At 44.9% G+C, this 15,598-nt stretch overlaps 1 protein-coding gene across 1 annotated transcript in view; it reads left to right on the top strand.

The window, feature by feature from the left end:
* LOC129456512 (EMI domain-containing protein 1-like) overlaps positions 1–15,598 on the top strand; it is a 110,774-nt gene that overhangs the window by 26,571 nt on the left and 68,605 nt on the right. The window contains exons 2-3 of the mRNA XM_055224038.1: positions 5,312–5,425; positions 5,998–6,104. Coding sequence (XP_055080013.1) covers positions 5,312–5,425; positions 5,998–6,104 — 221 coding nt within the window. The remainder of the gene's footprint in view (positions 1–5,311; positions 5,426–5,997; positions 6,105–15,598) is intronic.

The raw sequence follows: 15,598 nt of genomic DNA, 5'->3' as shown, positions 1-15,598 counted from the left end.
CAAAAGGGCGGATGGACACCCTTGTGCTCGAACATGGTGTTCGTTATGGACAAGCTGTGACTAGCACAGAAGTCCAATAACAAAACACCGCTCGGGTTCAGATCGGGGAAGCCGTTCCTCCCAATCACGCCCCTCCAAGTGTCACTGTCGTTACCCACATGGGTGTTGAAGTCCCCCAGGAGAACAACGGAGTCCCCGGTTGGTGCACTGTCTAGTACCCCTCCCAGGGACTCCAAGAAGGCCGGGTACTCTGCACTGCTGTTTGGCCCGTAGGCCGACACAACAGTGAGAGACCTGTCCCCGACCCGAAGGCGCAGGGACGCGACCCTCTCGTTCACCGGAGTGAACCCCAACACGCAGCAGCTGAGCTGTGGGGCAATGAGCAAGCCCACACCAGCTCGCCGCCGCTCCCCGCGGGCAAGCCAGAGAAATGGAGAGTCCAACCCCTCTCAAGAAGTTGGGTTCCCGAGCCCAAGCTGTGCGTGGAGGTGAGGCCGACTATATCTAGCCGGTAATGCTCAACCTCCCGCACAAGCTCAGGCTCCTTCCCCCCCAGCGATGTGACATTCCACGTCCCCAGAGCTAGTCTCCATGTCCGGAGATCCGGTCGTCGAGGTCCCCACCCTCGACTGCCGCCCGGATCTCTCCGCACCCGCCCCTCATGACTCCTCCCGGAGGTGGTGCGTCCACGGGAGGACGGCCCCACGTCGTTCCTTCGGGCTGGGCCCGGCTGGGCCCCGTGGGGAAAGGCCCGGCCACCAGGCGCTCGCTGCCGAGCACCCACCCCAGGCCTGGCTCCAGGGTGGGGCCCCGGTAACGCCAGTCCGGGCGACGTAACTGGCCTTGTTCTTTTTCTCTTCATGGGGGGCTTCTGAACCGCTCTTAGTCAGACCCGTCTCCCAGGACCTGTTTGCCATGGGTGACCCTACCAGGGGCATGAAGCCCCCGACAACATAGCTCCCAGGATCATTCGGGTGCTCAAACCTCTCCACCACGTTAAGGTGGCGGTTCTGGGAGGGGCCAAATTTTTCCCATTCGTGGGAATAATAATAGTTTCATGGAATAATGTGAAATTTGGCACCAGGACTCTTCATGTCATCCTGATCAAAAAAGTCAATCAGACCCAAGTCATATTTTTCACCGTGTTGCCATGGCGAAGCGCGAAAGCGCCCATGTTATCCTAATGGGAAAATTTCCAAATTTTTGTTCATTTCAAAGTCTTATAACGACTTATTACCGTCAACAGCAAACACAAAATTTGGTACAGTGATTCTTCAGGTCCTCCCCGACAAAAAAGTCCGCGGGGCCAAGTTTGTATTTTGCACGGTGTTGCCATGGCGATGCCTGGAAAACCCATGTTTTTGCATTTTGTGCATCAGCACTTCCAATGTGTTTTGACTTGTTTGGTGACAAGTGCAGCCCAAAGCCGCGATAAAAAAGGGACAAGTGGCGCGTCAGCGCCACCCACAGAGAGTGCCGGGTCGGCCGAGTGCGAAGCACGGCCCGCGAGGGCCATTCGATGCCGCTTGCGGCTTTAATTATTATTATTATTATTTTTTATTCCGCTTCTTCTTCTCTTTGAGCAGGAATTTGACCCCCTGAACATTTTCAAAAACTCACAAAATTTTGCCCAAAATTCAGGTCTGCCGAAAAATTAATTTTTTTATGTGGTGCATCATTGGGCATAAAAAAATGGCACGACAGCGCCCCCTGCAAAAGCCAAAATACATTGCGTCAATGGGAGACGTCCCTACGTCAACTTTGGCGTACAGCCACGAAATTCGGTACACGCATTCTTCAAGTGATGCCAAAAAAAAAAAGATTATTATGGCCACGCCCTCTGATGCACCGGAAGTCGGCCATCTTGGATTGAAAATTCCAAAATGCCGAGTCAGCATTTTCGCTGACCTCGCATTTTCGTCAACTCCTCTGAAGGTGCTTCACCTGCAGGGCTGAAAATCACTGTACATCATCTAGACAAGTGGGGCATCAAAATTTATCCAATTCATGATGATCCCTTTCATGGTTTCTGTGCGGCGAAGCCGCAAAATTCCATCGAAAATTTTGCAATTTTCAAAAGTCAAAATTTGCTCCCGTTTTCGCATGCAAAGTCCGATTTGGCTCAAATTCGAATCAGTTGTAAAACTTTTGGGCCTAAAGCTACTCATTATTACAGAAACTAAATTGGCGTGATAGCGCCCCCTACAGAACATCTAAAAATGTGTATGGAAGGCCGAAAATTTAGTTTTCCCAAATGTTACCAAATTTGACACAAAATTCCATTGGGTCATCCCAATCAATAAAGTCAATTAGACCTATGTCATCTTTTGCACCGTGTTGCCATGGCGATGCGCCAAACTGCCAATGTTATCCTAAAGGGAATCCTCCCAATTTTTCCCATTCATGGGAATAATATTAGTTTCATGGAATAATGTGAAATTTGGCATCATGAATCTTCATGTTATCCTGATTAAAAAAGTCAATCAGACCCAAGTCATATTTTTCAGTGGGTTGCCATGGCGATGCGCAAAAGAGCCCATGTTATCCTAATGGGAAAATTTCCAAATTTTCGTACATTTCAAAGTCTTATAACGACTTATTACCGTCAACGACAAACACAAAATTTGGCACAGTGATTCTTCAGGTCGTCCCCGACAAAAAAGTCTGGGGCCCAAGTTTGTATTTTGCACGGTGTTGCCATGGCGATGCCTGGAAAAACCCAAATTTTGCCATTTTGTGCATCTGCACTTCCGATGTGTTTTGACATGTTTGGTGACATGTGCAGCCCAAAGCCCCAATAAAGAAGGGACAAGTGGCGCGTCAGTGACACCCACAGGGAGTGGCGGGTTGGCTGAGTGCGAAGCACGACCCGCGAGGGCCGTTCGATGCCGCTTGCGGCTTTAATTTTATTCTTTCTTCTGCTCTTTGAGCAGTAATTTGACCCCCTGAACAAATTCAAAAACTCACCAAATTTTGCCCAAAATTCAGGTCTGCCGAAAAATTTATTTTTTTATGTGGTGCATCATTGGGCATAAAAAAATGGCGCGACAGCGCCCCATGCAAAAGTCAAAATACATTGCGTCAATGGGAGACGTCCCGACATCAACTTTGGCGTAGAGCCACGAAATTCAGTACACGCATTCTTCAATTGATGCCAAACCAAAAATATTATTATGGCCACGCCCTCTGACGCACCAGAAGTCGGCCATCTTGGATTGAAAATTCCAAAATGCTGACTCGGCATTTTCGCTGACGTCGCATTTTAATCAACTCCTCTGAAGGCGCTTCACCTGCAGGGCGGTAAATCACGGTACATCATCTAGACAAGTGGGGCATAAAAACTTATCCAATTCATGATGATCCCTTTTACGATTTCCATCGGAATTTTTGCAATTTTCAAAAGTCAAAATTTGCTCCCGTTTGTGCAAGCAAAGTCCGATTTGGCTCAAATTCGAATCAGTTGTAAAACATTCAGGCCTAAAGCTACTCATTATGATAGAAACTAAATTGGCGCGATAGCGCCCCCTACAGAACATTTAATATATTTGTATGGAAGGCCAAAAATTTAGTTTTCCCAAATGTTACCAAATTTGACACAAAATTCCATTGTGTCATCCCAATCAATAAAGTCAATCACACCTTATGTCGTCTTTTGCACCGTGTTGCCATGGCGATGTGCCAAACTGCCAATGTTATCCTAATGGGAAACCTCACAATTTTTCCCATTCATGGGAAAAATATTAGTTTCATGGAATAATGTGAAATTTGGCACCATGACTCGTCATGTTATTCTGATCAAAAAAGTCAATCAGACCCAAGTCATATTTTTCACTTGGTTGCCATGGCGATGCGCCAAAGTGCCCATGTTATCCTAATGGGAAAATTTCCAAATTTTCGTACATTTCAAAGTCTTATAACGACTTATTCGCTTATTGAGGAATGTGAAATTTGGCACAGTGATTCTTCAGGTCGTCCCCGTCAAAAAAGGCTTGGGGGGCCAAGTTTTTATTTTGCACGGTGTTGCCATGGCGATGCCTGGAAAACCCATGTTTTTGCATATTATGCATCAGCACTTCCAATGTGTTTTGACTTGTTTGGTGACAAGTGCAGCCCAAAGCCGCAATAAAAAAGGGACAAGTGGCCAAGCGCCACCCACAGGGAGTGGCGGGTCGGCCGAGTGCGAAGCACGACCCGCGAGGGCCGTTCGATGACGCTTGTGGCTTTAATTTTTTTTACTTTCTGTTGGTTCAGCCCCAAGAGACAACCGCTGTTGGGATTTAGAAAATTAAATTGAATTGAACTGCCTACTCACCCGGGGAAAAAAACAAGGTGACAGCCATTTAAAGTTCCTTTGAACCTAGATGGTTGACCCAACCAGATACAAAATAGTTGTATGCCTCCAGGCTTTTAAAGACTTTCATCTGGGTAGCAGTATAATAAGAGGTCTGCAGTATTTATTATATTCATCACCTCAATGCAAGGCAAATGTCGTAACCAGCGTGGCGTAAGGACCAAAGGTGCAGACTCACGATGTTTAACAATGTCTTTATTCACACACGTGATAACAAAGGTAAGAGTTCAAAAGCTTAGTTCAAAGTCTAGTAAATCATAAGTCGTAATCCATAGGAGCTGGGGAGCATAGGTGCGGGTCCGTAAACATGGAGAGACAGGGGTGCACGACGAGACACGGAGACACAAGCCCATACCAGAACAGAGGTGCAGAGGCTGGGGAGATCCGGAGCTGGTTCTCGGGCGGATTCCTGGAGCAGAGCAGAAAGGTTCCAATAAAACACGGGAATACAAGGATCAAAAAGTGTTAAGCCAAGAGCATATTCACGTAGAGCACACGGACGTTCGGGCGCCGAGTGACTGGTCCAGACCCCTCTTATCCACGGCAGGTGGTGTTGATTGCGTTGATGGGAAGCAGGTGCGCACGGGAGGAGTCAGGACTCCGCCCAGCTCCGGAGACAGGCAGGTGAGGGAGGGGGAAACACAGCACAGGAGGACAGGAAGACAGGCATCATGACAGCAAATCATCCAGATTGTAACAAAAGTCTGACTGCTCCAAACCATACGGATCATAACCTATATTTATACTTACTTTTTGCGATAGCAGGTCTGTGCCAGCCCATTCAAACTTTTAGTGTACTCTCTGTCATTCATTGTACTGTGTACTGAAGTTGACCAAAACACTTCATGTTCCTCATCTGAATTGCACACACGCTCTCTAACATGTCCTCTGTGTTGCCACACGGTCTCTAACGTGTCCTCTGTTGCCACACTATCTCTAACATGTTCTCTGTGTTCACAGGAACTGGTGTCCCCACATGGTGACAAAGACAGTGACGTGTAAGGTGCACAATGGGACTGTGCTGCAGAGGGTGTACCAGAGCTGTCGCTGGCCCCAGGGGTGCTCCGGAGGCAGGTCAGGACTCAACAAATGGATACAAATTTGCATTATCACTATTTTACTAAGATATACATTTATTTAAAGTTTCAAATATAAGTTGTCTGAATGATGGCCTACAGGGTTAGGTTGCATTACACATACACTCCCTCAGCATCACAACTGTATTTGCTAGTTTCAAATGTTTGCTTAATGTATCTTCTTTGTCTTAACCCTCATGTTAAACTGTTGTCTCCTCATCACAAACATATATATACATGTATACATTGCAATACATTGGATTTAGCTTAATCCGCACTTGTTTAATTATTCTATTAATTCAAAGTTGTCTTTTCTGAGCACTCAAAATATGCTCCATTTGCATTTTGCCCATTTAGGTGTATCACAGATAAAAATGTGGACTTATCCTGCGCAGTCTCTAAACCCATAATCCATCACTGGACTCATTCTGAGCTCAAACTGTATTCACAAACGCATGGTTCTGTGAGCATAGGGTTCACAGGGGATAAGACATTTGTTGCTGATTGTTCCTGTAACTTACAGCCAAGGGAGCTCCAGCATATAAATGCACATGTTTGTGTATATTCCAGTTACCGGACAGTGGTGCGGCCATCCTATAAGCTTGTGTACCGCTCGGTAACATCTCTGGAGTGGAAGTGCTGTCCAGGCTACAGCGGCGCCGCCTGCACTGACCAGGGTGAGTCTATACATAGACATACTCTAAAGCTGTAGTGACCTTTTGTGGAGTGGATAATGCTCTGCCCTCTTCCTCCTGTACTAATGCGACCAAAGCATACAGAGTTGATTTGTGTGGAGGCTTAGACTGGAGTCAGACTTGAATCACTATTTTGAGACTTGAGACTGGACTTGATAAATTGGTCTCAGACTTGAGCAATGTGACTTAAGATGACTTCATGCTCAGTTGTGACATACTGTCAGTGACTTGTGTCCATTCTGGCTTGTTAAAGACTGATCACATCAGAGCTCCGAAGCCAAGCAATGTTGGGTCTGGTCAATACTGGAAACTTGAATGGAAGACTGCTGGGAATACCAGGTGCCACAGTGGGGCATCAGAGGAATAACTGACATTGTGTCCTTAAGCAAGACACTTCACCCACCTTGCTTAGTATGAACATGGTATATATGTGAGAGTGTTGGTGTTGTTCAGTTTGATAGATTTTTTTAAAAACACAAGCTGTATTTAGTTATTTGGAATAAGGACTTGAAACTCAAAGTAGATGTCTTGGGATTTGACGTGAACTTGCCTGTCTTTGACTTGGGACTTAATTTGGACTTGAGACTGACTTCTCACTCCAATTTGAACCATAACAGAAACTAAGAAAAGGTATTAACCTCTTACCACTCAGGGTAATTTTGGTGAAATTGCCTTTGTTCTGACCTCTCCAAATTAAAATGATAACCATTATTGAACCCTTAGTAGTATATTCACAAGTTTGGGGTCTTAGTAAAGGTAACACCCTAGTTTTACCCACAGGTGTCAGAATCACTGTAAGTATGTCTGGTAAGCATTTATACACATAAAAAATATTTTTTCTCATCCTCGCCTAATTTTTGTTTGTTAAAATTAAGGTGTAGAAAGCTAGGGGACACAAATACACTGTATCTCAACTGAAAAGATTGTTGACCACTCATATTTCAAATTTGAGGTCAATATATATAAAAATGAGATTTTTACACTCATTTTATCATTAGTAAATCCAGGCCTCTCCAAACCTATCCAAATGGAGACATTTGGAGAATGTTTGGAAAAAATTCAATAACTTTTGAATGCTTCAACCCACAGACATCAATGAGGGCTCTACTGAAAGCTTACACTTAGAGGAATCTGTATCTGCACACCTAGTTGCTCTATTACTGTACATTTATATAGCATATCAAAACAATATAAAATGTATATTTGTATATAAAATATAGACAGTGGTATGGGTCAAAATAAATATATATTTACAAACCACACTGCAAACGGTTAACAAACACCCACCCTGTGTGACTTATGCAACAGTGGCTCAATGGTTAGAGCTTTGGTCCCCCAACCCGAAGGTTGGTCCTGCTCGGACCAAGTTCTGTCATTGTGTTCTTAGGCAAGACACCCATAGCGTAGTAAAGTGGTGTGCGCGTGAATGATTGGTGGTGGTCGGAGGGGCCGATGGTGCAGATTAGCATTAGCTAATGCCAGCATTATGCTCGTGCTCAGCATACTCCGTCTGTTTATGGGAAACCATAGCATGCCATGCATTGTTGTGTTCCACTGTTCATTGGCTTTAAGGGGAAAACATCACTAAATGTGTGTAATGTAACTGCTTGATTCTACAAGGGGGCGTACTCTTTCAGTCATCTGTAGCACTGATTCTTGGTCTGGGGCTCCAGTAACCCACAATCCCCACCTTATTGGCCAACTTTGGTGTCAGTCACAAGATAACAAGTTTGTTAGTTGACATAGGTAGCGGGAGGCAGACCAGACGGGCGTAGGGCAGAGCGGGCAGGAGACATCCAGGGCTGGAGCACAACAGGACAAGACGCGGGAACAGGAAGGACCGAGCAGGAGTAATCCAGCGAGCGGGAGCCAGAGCAGGTGATGGGAAACAAGCCGGAGACCAAGACAGGACAGGAGGCGAAGACACATGTAGGATCCCGCAGACAACGACAGGACAGACAGGGTGAGGAAACGCAGATGATCTCGCGCCGAGTATTTAGTTCCAGCTCCTCATATGCTCCGCAGACGGTGGAGGTAATTGCGCTGATGCGCTCCAGGTGCGCGCGGGAGGAGCCGGGAACTCCGCCCAGCTCCAGGCTCAGACAGGAGAGGGAGGGGAAGGCACACAGAGAGACAGATACTAGAGGCATCATGACAGTGAATATGTTCATGTTTGACAGAAACAGAGTGCTCAAAGGTAAGTGATGTCCAAATCCACATTTCTGACTTCTCTGTAAAAACAGTGTTCCTGTCAGCACTGTGGTGAAAGGTGAAAATGGTTTGCATATTCAGAAAAATGAGTGCTGTAGCTTTCATTTGATGTTTAGATTGTTTGTGTGGGTGACGCAGAAATATATGTACATTGCTGTAAATCAGAATCAGAAGATTTTTATTGCCATCGTTTGTGAACACAGTTCACAAATAGGAACATACTTCGGTGATAAAGTGCAACATAAAACACACTGAATAAATACAAATACAAATAAGGGCATGCACAAAGTAAAAAAAAAACATATGCTTAAAAAATAAAATAAAAATACTTATAGGTAGAAAATATATACAACAGCAGCATCAGAACAACAGTGCAAACAACTAAAGTTGTAACATAAAGGCTCAGGCTGTCGAAACGTTAAGGGGTTAAGCAGCAAACAATGCACAAAAAGTACCCTTGGTTTGTACTTCTTTCCCTAATTTTTTGTTATTTTATATTGCCATGTATTGTGAGTTTGACCTGGTTTGACCTTGTTTAATAGACTTATTGTAACTGTGAATGAGCTTTTCAAATCACATATTGGTAATTGGAGCTTGATAACCTCTGAGATGGTACTGGTGGTTTGGATTTGACTAAGGAGCCACCTGACCCACACACTAGGCAAGTACTGGGGCTGGACTTGGTTTCGATTTCCCTGGTTCTGCTGGAACGTGCTCTTCCTTAAGGCCGCCCGTGTGTTCTGCAGCACACACTTTCTCCTTTCTCCTCCTCCTCTCTCTCTTTCTCTCTCTCTTTCTCTCGTTCTCGATTTCTGTCTTTCTAATGCATGCAGACTTGAGTTCTTTTAGTTGTCATTGTCATTTAAGCCCCAGACAGACCCTCCATCTGTGGGTGCCATGCCAGCAGTGGGAGAGTGAGGGGGGCTGCTACTCGGTGGGTGGAAGCAATACTGGTGTTGCTCAGTTAAAGGTGCACTATGTAACTTTTTTGCTTGCCTTCATGGAGATGTTATTGCGTTGTTGCAGTTTTGTCTTAAATTTAGTTGATTGCAGACCAGCAAATGACACTAGCAGTCAAAGTTACTTGTCAGCTCTGTGGACAGGCTCTGTAAGAATGCATGTTATAAAAATGTAATGTAATGTAAACCTGTAAATGCAAGATAGATTAATAATTTAATTCTGTACTGTGGAATATTCTGGGCACAGCATTATCATCTTCATGGAGACAATAGAGAAAACATATGAATGTAGCAGCTCCCCCTTGAACTGACACCTTATAGTGGTGGGGAAGTTTGTCTACCCGAATGATCCTAGGAGCTATGTTGCCCAGGGTGATGGGGAAGAACGGCCTACCTGATCTGAACCTGAGTGATATTTTGTTATTGGATTTCTGTGCTAGTCAGTTTGTCCATAACAAACACCATGTTCAAGCACAAGGGCACATGGCACCAGGACACCCTAGGTCAGTGGTCGATGATCTGACCTTCAGCCGCGTCTTTTACACTTGTGTGAAGAGAGGGGCAGAGCTGTCAACCAATCATCACCTGTTTGTGAGTTGGACTGGCTAGCAAATGAGGCGTGTCATGAGGGTCTGTTGGGAACATCTGGTGGAGCTCTCTGTCAGCAGGGTCTTCAACTCACACCTCCGGGGGAGCTTCTGCCACATCCCAGGGAAGGTTGGGGACATGGAGTCAGAGTGGGCTAGGTTCTCCACCTCCATTGTCCATGTGGCTGCTTGTAGCTGTAGTTGTAAGGTCTGTGATGTCTGTCACAATGGCAATCCCCAAACCCTGTGGTGGACGTTGGAGGTAAGGTATGCCCTCAGGCTGAAGGAGTCCTATCAGGCCCTGTTGGCTTGTGGGACTCCTAAGGCAGGGAGGAGTTTGGGGAGGCCATGGAGTAGGACTATTTGTCAGAATTTCTTTGAGGCCAACCAACAGTACAACGCCTCAGGACGGGAGAGCAGTGCTTCACCAACACTGTTTACAATGCGGATTGAGAGCTGATGACCTTGACTGGGGACGTTGTTGGATGGTGGAAGGAAGACTTTGAGGATCTCCTCAGTCCCACTGTCATGTCTTCTGAGGAGGATGCAGAGATTGAGGACTCCAAGGCGGACTATTCCATCCTTGGCTAAAGTAACTGAGGTGGTTGGTAAGCTCCTCAGTGCCAATGCTGCAGGGGTGGATGAGATCTATAATGAGTATTTTAAGTCTCTGTTGTGGAGCTGTCTTAGCTGGTAACATCGCGTGGCAGTCTGGGACAGTACCGCTGGACAGGGTGGTTGTCCGTCTGTGTAAGAAGGGGGTTGGTTGTGTTCAAACTACAGGGGCATCACACTCCTCAGCCTTCACACTGCAGTTATTCTCCCCTCTTTACAGCAGTACAGTGTAACTCACAGTTAACATAACTGGAGTCATTTTTTCATCGACTTTGCATTGTACTTCTACTTGAGCCCACTTCTACTTGAGACTAGTTTGAGAGGAGAGATCCTTCATACAATCAGGTCTAGGGATGTTCACAACAACTGAAACTCAGACTGGTTACACAAGATGCTTTATGAACCTCCGCACCTTTTTACGTGACTTTGTTTGAAGTGAATGTGGTCAAGAACTAGGGCCAGATGCATGTGGATGTGGCACATTGTACTGGGGGCCTATGGGCTGGGGCCCTTTTGTTGGGGCCTCTCATGTGGGTTTGGGGCCAATCCTGTAGATGTGGCTCCAGTCCAGTCTGACCACAATACCACAGCATTCCAGCTGGCATAGGCTGGCAGCATAGAGGCAGGGTGGGTCAAATGGGTTGTGCACACTCACATAAGGCTGTTGAAAGCACTTTATATAAAGGCACCACAATATGTCCAGACACAACATTATCAAAATCACACTTAAGTGCAATTGTCAAATCACAAAAGATATTATTTCAGTAACAGAAGTTCCTCTGCCCAGTCAAATACCCTGTAAAAAAACAACAACCAAACAAACAAAAAACAGAAACTGCTAGTTTAGGCCTCTGCAAACATGCTCTGAAATGAAGTCAATTAAAATTAGATTTGAAAACCAAAGTCACAAATTGAATAGCAATTGCAACACAAAAATCACAATTAGAACAAGTGCCTTGCTCAAATCATTGTTGTGATTTGCACATTTTAAATCACAATGTTCATCTAAAATGACTTAATAAAAGAAACAAGTTCTGACTTCTGTGTTAGAAAACTGCAGTTCCCAGTAGGAGCTGAAGTCCTCACAACAGAGCCGTGAAGTTGTCAAACCCTCCAATGCATAGGTGCACATCACACTAGAGAGCAGTGGATTTTTTTTTCATTTGTACGAAAATGACTACGCGATGCTGCCTAATCCTATGTGTATCACTGATTAAGAATATATAATTGGAGAAGGAAGAAAGTACAGAGCATTGGCCGTTTACCAGTGGCGGTGAAAACGGGGGTTTATTTGCAATATGCCGTCTTGAAAATTTGTGATTAAAGATTGCTAAAACATGCAAATACAAATCAAATCACGTGAGAAGGGGAAACAATAATGACATGGTTATGAGCTCTGAAAAGTCAATTTTGCAAAACAGGACTGCTTTAGGTCTTCAACCCCCACAAAGAAAGAGCTGTGCACATTCCAGCATCCGACAGCCACGACTCGGGAAGGGGGTCATCTGTCTCTGTCCACCAAAAGGAAAGTTGCTATTTTTTATAGTAGGTAATAATAAAAATAAGATGAATATGATATAATTAAAATGTGTTATAAATAATAATAATAATGCCTTTCAATGCATTCATTTCCACACTTGGTGATGGTAAGCTACTATTGTAGCCACAGCTGCGCTGGGGAGACTGCCAATCTGCGCCATCGGCCCCTCCGACCACCACCTATCATTCACGCACACACCACTTTCATACTAGGCAATGTGGGTGAAGTGTCTTGCCTAAGGACACAACGACAGAACTTGGTCCGAGCGGGACTCGATCCTCTGACCTTCGGGTTGGGGGACCAACACTCTAACCACTGAGCCACTGTCGACCCAAACTTGTATCTTATCTTATATATACATCCTATCATCAAAAACATGCCTGAAGACATTCTATATATCATCCATGCACGTTTGACTAATTTAGCGATATCTCCCGGGTCCTATTCGAGCCCTCTTTACGGTTAGCAGTATGAGCCCATGCCTTTTGTACAAGGCTCCACCTACAAGCCTATGTGTCCTATGCTCCCACATGATAATTTTTCATAAATATACAAAAGCATTATATAAAACTGCACAGCAAATTCACTAACCTGATGTGATGTGCGGGATGCACACTGATTGTGTTGTGATAACGCTCTGAAGGGGGAGTGAGCAAATGGAGGGGGGAACTTGGTGTCAAATACGAAAGTGAAACTTTTTTTTGTTTTTGGTTTCGGCAAATATAGAATTTTCAAAACAATAAAGGATAACCAGGTAATCTAAATATGTTTTAGCAGTTAATACTCCATAGGAGGAAAATACACCCTCTTTAAACGTACTTGTGATATACATTGGCTTTCTTCATATTTGCTAAATGGTTCACACGGCTATTGAATAAACACAATGCATTTATAAACAACCACTTGAATGTACCATGCTGTCAGTCTTTGCATGTGTATAGTATGTGTGTGTGTTTGAAGGAGAGAGGTGGGGATTCTAGCTTGTTCTACCCCCAGGCCATATCTCAGCACTGCACCCTGCTCGGCTTGGGCTGGCGCAGCTGTGAGGAGATGAGCGCGGAAATGTAATCTGTTTGCACGTCTCAGAGGAGCTTATCACACGTGTACAGTCCAAACATGAGACAGGCCAATGGGGATGGAGAGGGGGGTAAACGGGAGGGGGCGTAAAAGCCAATTCCTCCAGAGTTGAGTACAGACGGTCTAGCTGTCCTACATTAATGGTGTTACAAAGTTCACACAACAATAAAACATACATAGTATATATATATATATATATATGTGTGTGTGTGTGTGTACAATGTCAGGGTGCTGGATTTGGGATGGACCATGTATGGTCAAGAGCTTTCGGGTCTTAAGGTCCTGACACTATGGTCTGTATCTCCTCCTTTGGCCAGATTAGGATTCCTGCTGGTTATCTGATTACTGGCAGGGTGCAGCTGTTTATTGCCTGGGTCTTGTTCTTGCCATTGAGCTGACTCTTTAGGATTTGCCTTACTCATCTGAAGTATTTGGTCATGGCTGTTTTCCTTATTTCCTCTTCAATGTTGCCATTTGCTTGTGGGATACCAAGGTACTCAATGTCTATTGTCCCTTCTGGGAGGGAGAGCCTTCTGGGAGTGAGAGCCTTTCTGTGTGGACAACCTTCCTTCTCTTTGTCATCATCCGGCTACACTTCTCAAGCCCAAATGACATTCCAATGTCTGTGCTGTAGATCCTGGTGGTGTGGATCAGTGAGTCGATGTCTCGCTCTTTCTTAGTGTACAGCTTGATGTCCTCCATGTAGAGGTGACTGATGGTGTTCCTGAGTTGGTATCCATAGCCAGTGTTGTTGATGATTTGGCTGAGGGGGTTCAGACCTATGCAGAACAGCAGTGGAGACACTGCGTCTCCTTGATATAAAACCACATTTGATTATCACTTGTGCAAGTGGCTTGCCATTGGCCTCAAGGCTGGCTTTCCACAACCTCATCGAGTTTGCAATGAAGGCTTTTAGAATCCTGTTGATGTTGTACAGCCCCAGGCATTCAGTGATTCATGTGTGTGGCATTGAATTGTAGGCTGTCTCATAATCAATCCAGGCAGTGCACAGGTTCGTCTTATGGGTTTCGGGCGACTGTTTGGTCTGGTGTTCGGCTACCCTAGTATCTTTGCCAATGTCCTTCTGTTCTGTGCTCATGTATTGATCCATGTGCCCAGTTATCTTAGCCACGACGATGCCTGACATGAGGTTCCATTTCATGGAGAGACAGGTTATTGGCTGATAGTTGGATGGGACTGTACCCTTTGAGGGATCCTTCTGGATCAGGATCGTACGCACATTGTAACCATTTCTCCCAGAATGTGGGGAAACTGGTTACATGAAACCTGCAGTCCAAGCTTACGGCTCAGCAACTAGTAGCTCAGTGTTCCAACATCCGCCAACGGCAACTGCTATCACAACTTGAGATTGATGAGGTACAACACAAATGCTATGGCAAGGGGGAGCCAGGACACCAGTTAACATCAACTCCCCAACCGGAGATTGGGTATGAAGCCCCAATAAGTATTGCACTGAGCAAGGCAGTGACCGACCTGAAAGATAAGATCATGGCCTGAATGAACACAAGACAACCCTGACGCCAGTTACAGAGAATAAGTGAAGTACCATCCTAGAAGATGTGAATTCTACATTGAGAGCGATCCCTACCTCAACCATCACAGAAACCAATGAGCTAAAAAACAAAACATATATATTTTGCCTGGGTCTTGTTCTTTCCATTGAGCTGACTGCCTTACTCGTCTGAGGTATTTGGCCGTGGCTGCTTTCCTTGTTTCCTCTTCAAGCTCTTCAAGGTTGCCATTTGCTTGTGGGATACCACGGTACTTGTAACTGTCCTCAATGTCTGCTATTGTCCCTTCTGGGAGGGAGACCCCTTCTGTGTGGACTACTTTCCCTCTTTTTGTCACCATTCGTCTACACTTCTGCAGCCCGAATGACATTCCAATGTCTGTGCTGTAGATCCTGGTGGTGTGGATCAGTGAGTCGATGTCTCGCTCATTCTTAGCATACAGCTTGATGTCGTCCATGTAGAGGAGGTGACTGATGGTAGCCCCATTCCTGAGTCGGTATCCATAGCCAGTGTTGCTGATGATTCGGCTGAGGGGATTCAGACCTGTGCAGAACAGCAGTGGGGACAGTGCGTCTTCTTGGTATAAAACCACATTTGATGGTCATTTGTGCAAGTGGCTTGCCATTGGCCTCAAGGGTGGTTTTCTACAACCTCATCGAGTTTGCAAGCATATATATATATATATATATATATATATATATATATATATATATATATATATTATAGTGATTTGGAAGTTGAATTCATTTAATAAAATCAAATGTTCATAAATGATTAAATTGTACATGTAGAATATTTTTAGGGTTATGTTTTTACGCAATATCACACATTTTCTACATTTTACAATGAGCCAAAACAATGTATTTCTTCTTTTTGTTGCAATTCTTTGATTTGCTCTTCAGATAAACACAGCATTTTACTGTATGCTGCCCCTTCATGCTGTAAACCCCGCGGG

The sequence above is a fragment of the Periophthalmus magnuspinnatus genome, chromosome 9 (assembly GCF_009829125.3).
Source record: "Periophthalmus magnuspinnatus isolate fPerMag1 chromosome 9, fPerMag1.2.pri, whole genome shotgun sequence".
NCBI classification, from domain to species: domain Eukaryota; kingdom Metazoa; phylum Chordata; class Actinopteri; order Gobiiformes; family Gobiidae; genus Periophthalmus; species Periophthalmus magnuspinnatus.
Note: the sequence above shows the minus strand (reverse complement) of the source record. Positions and strands in the feature narration are given on the sequence as shown.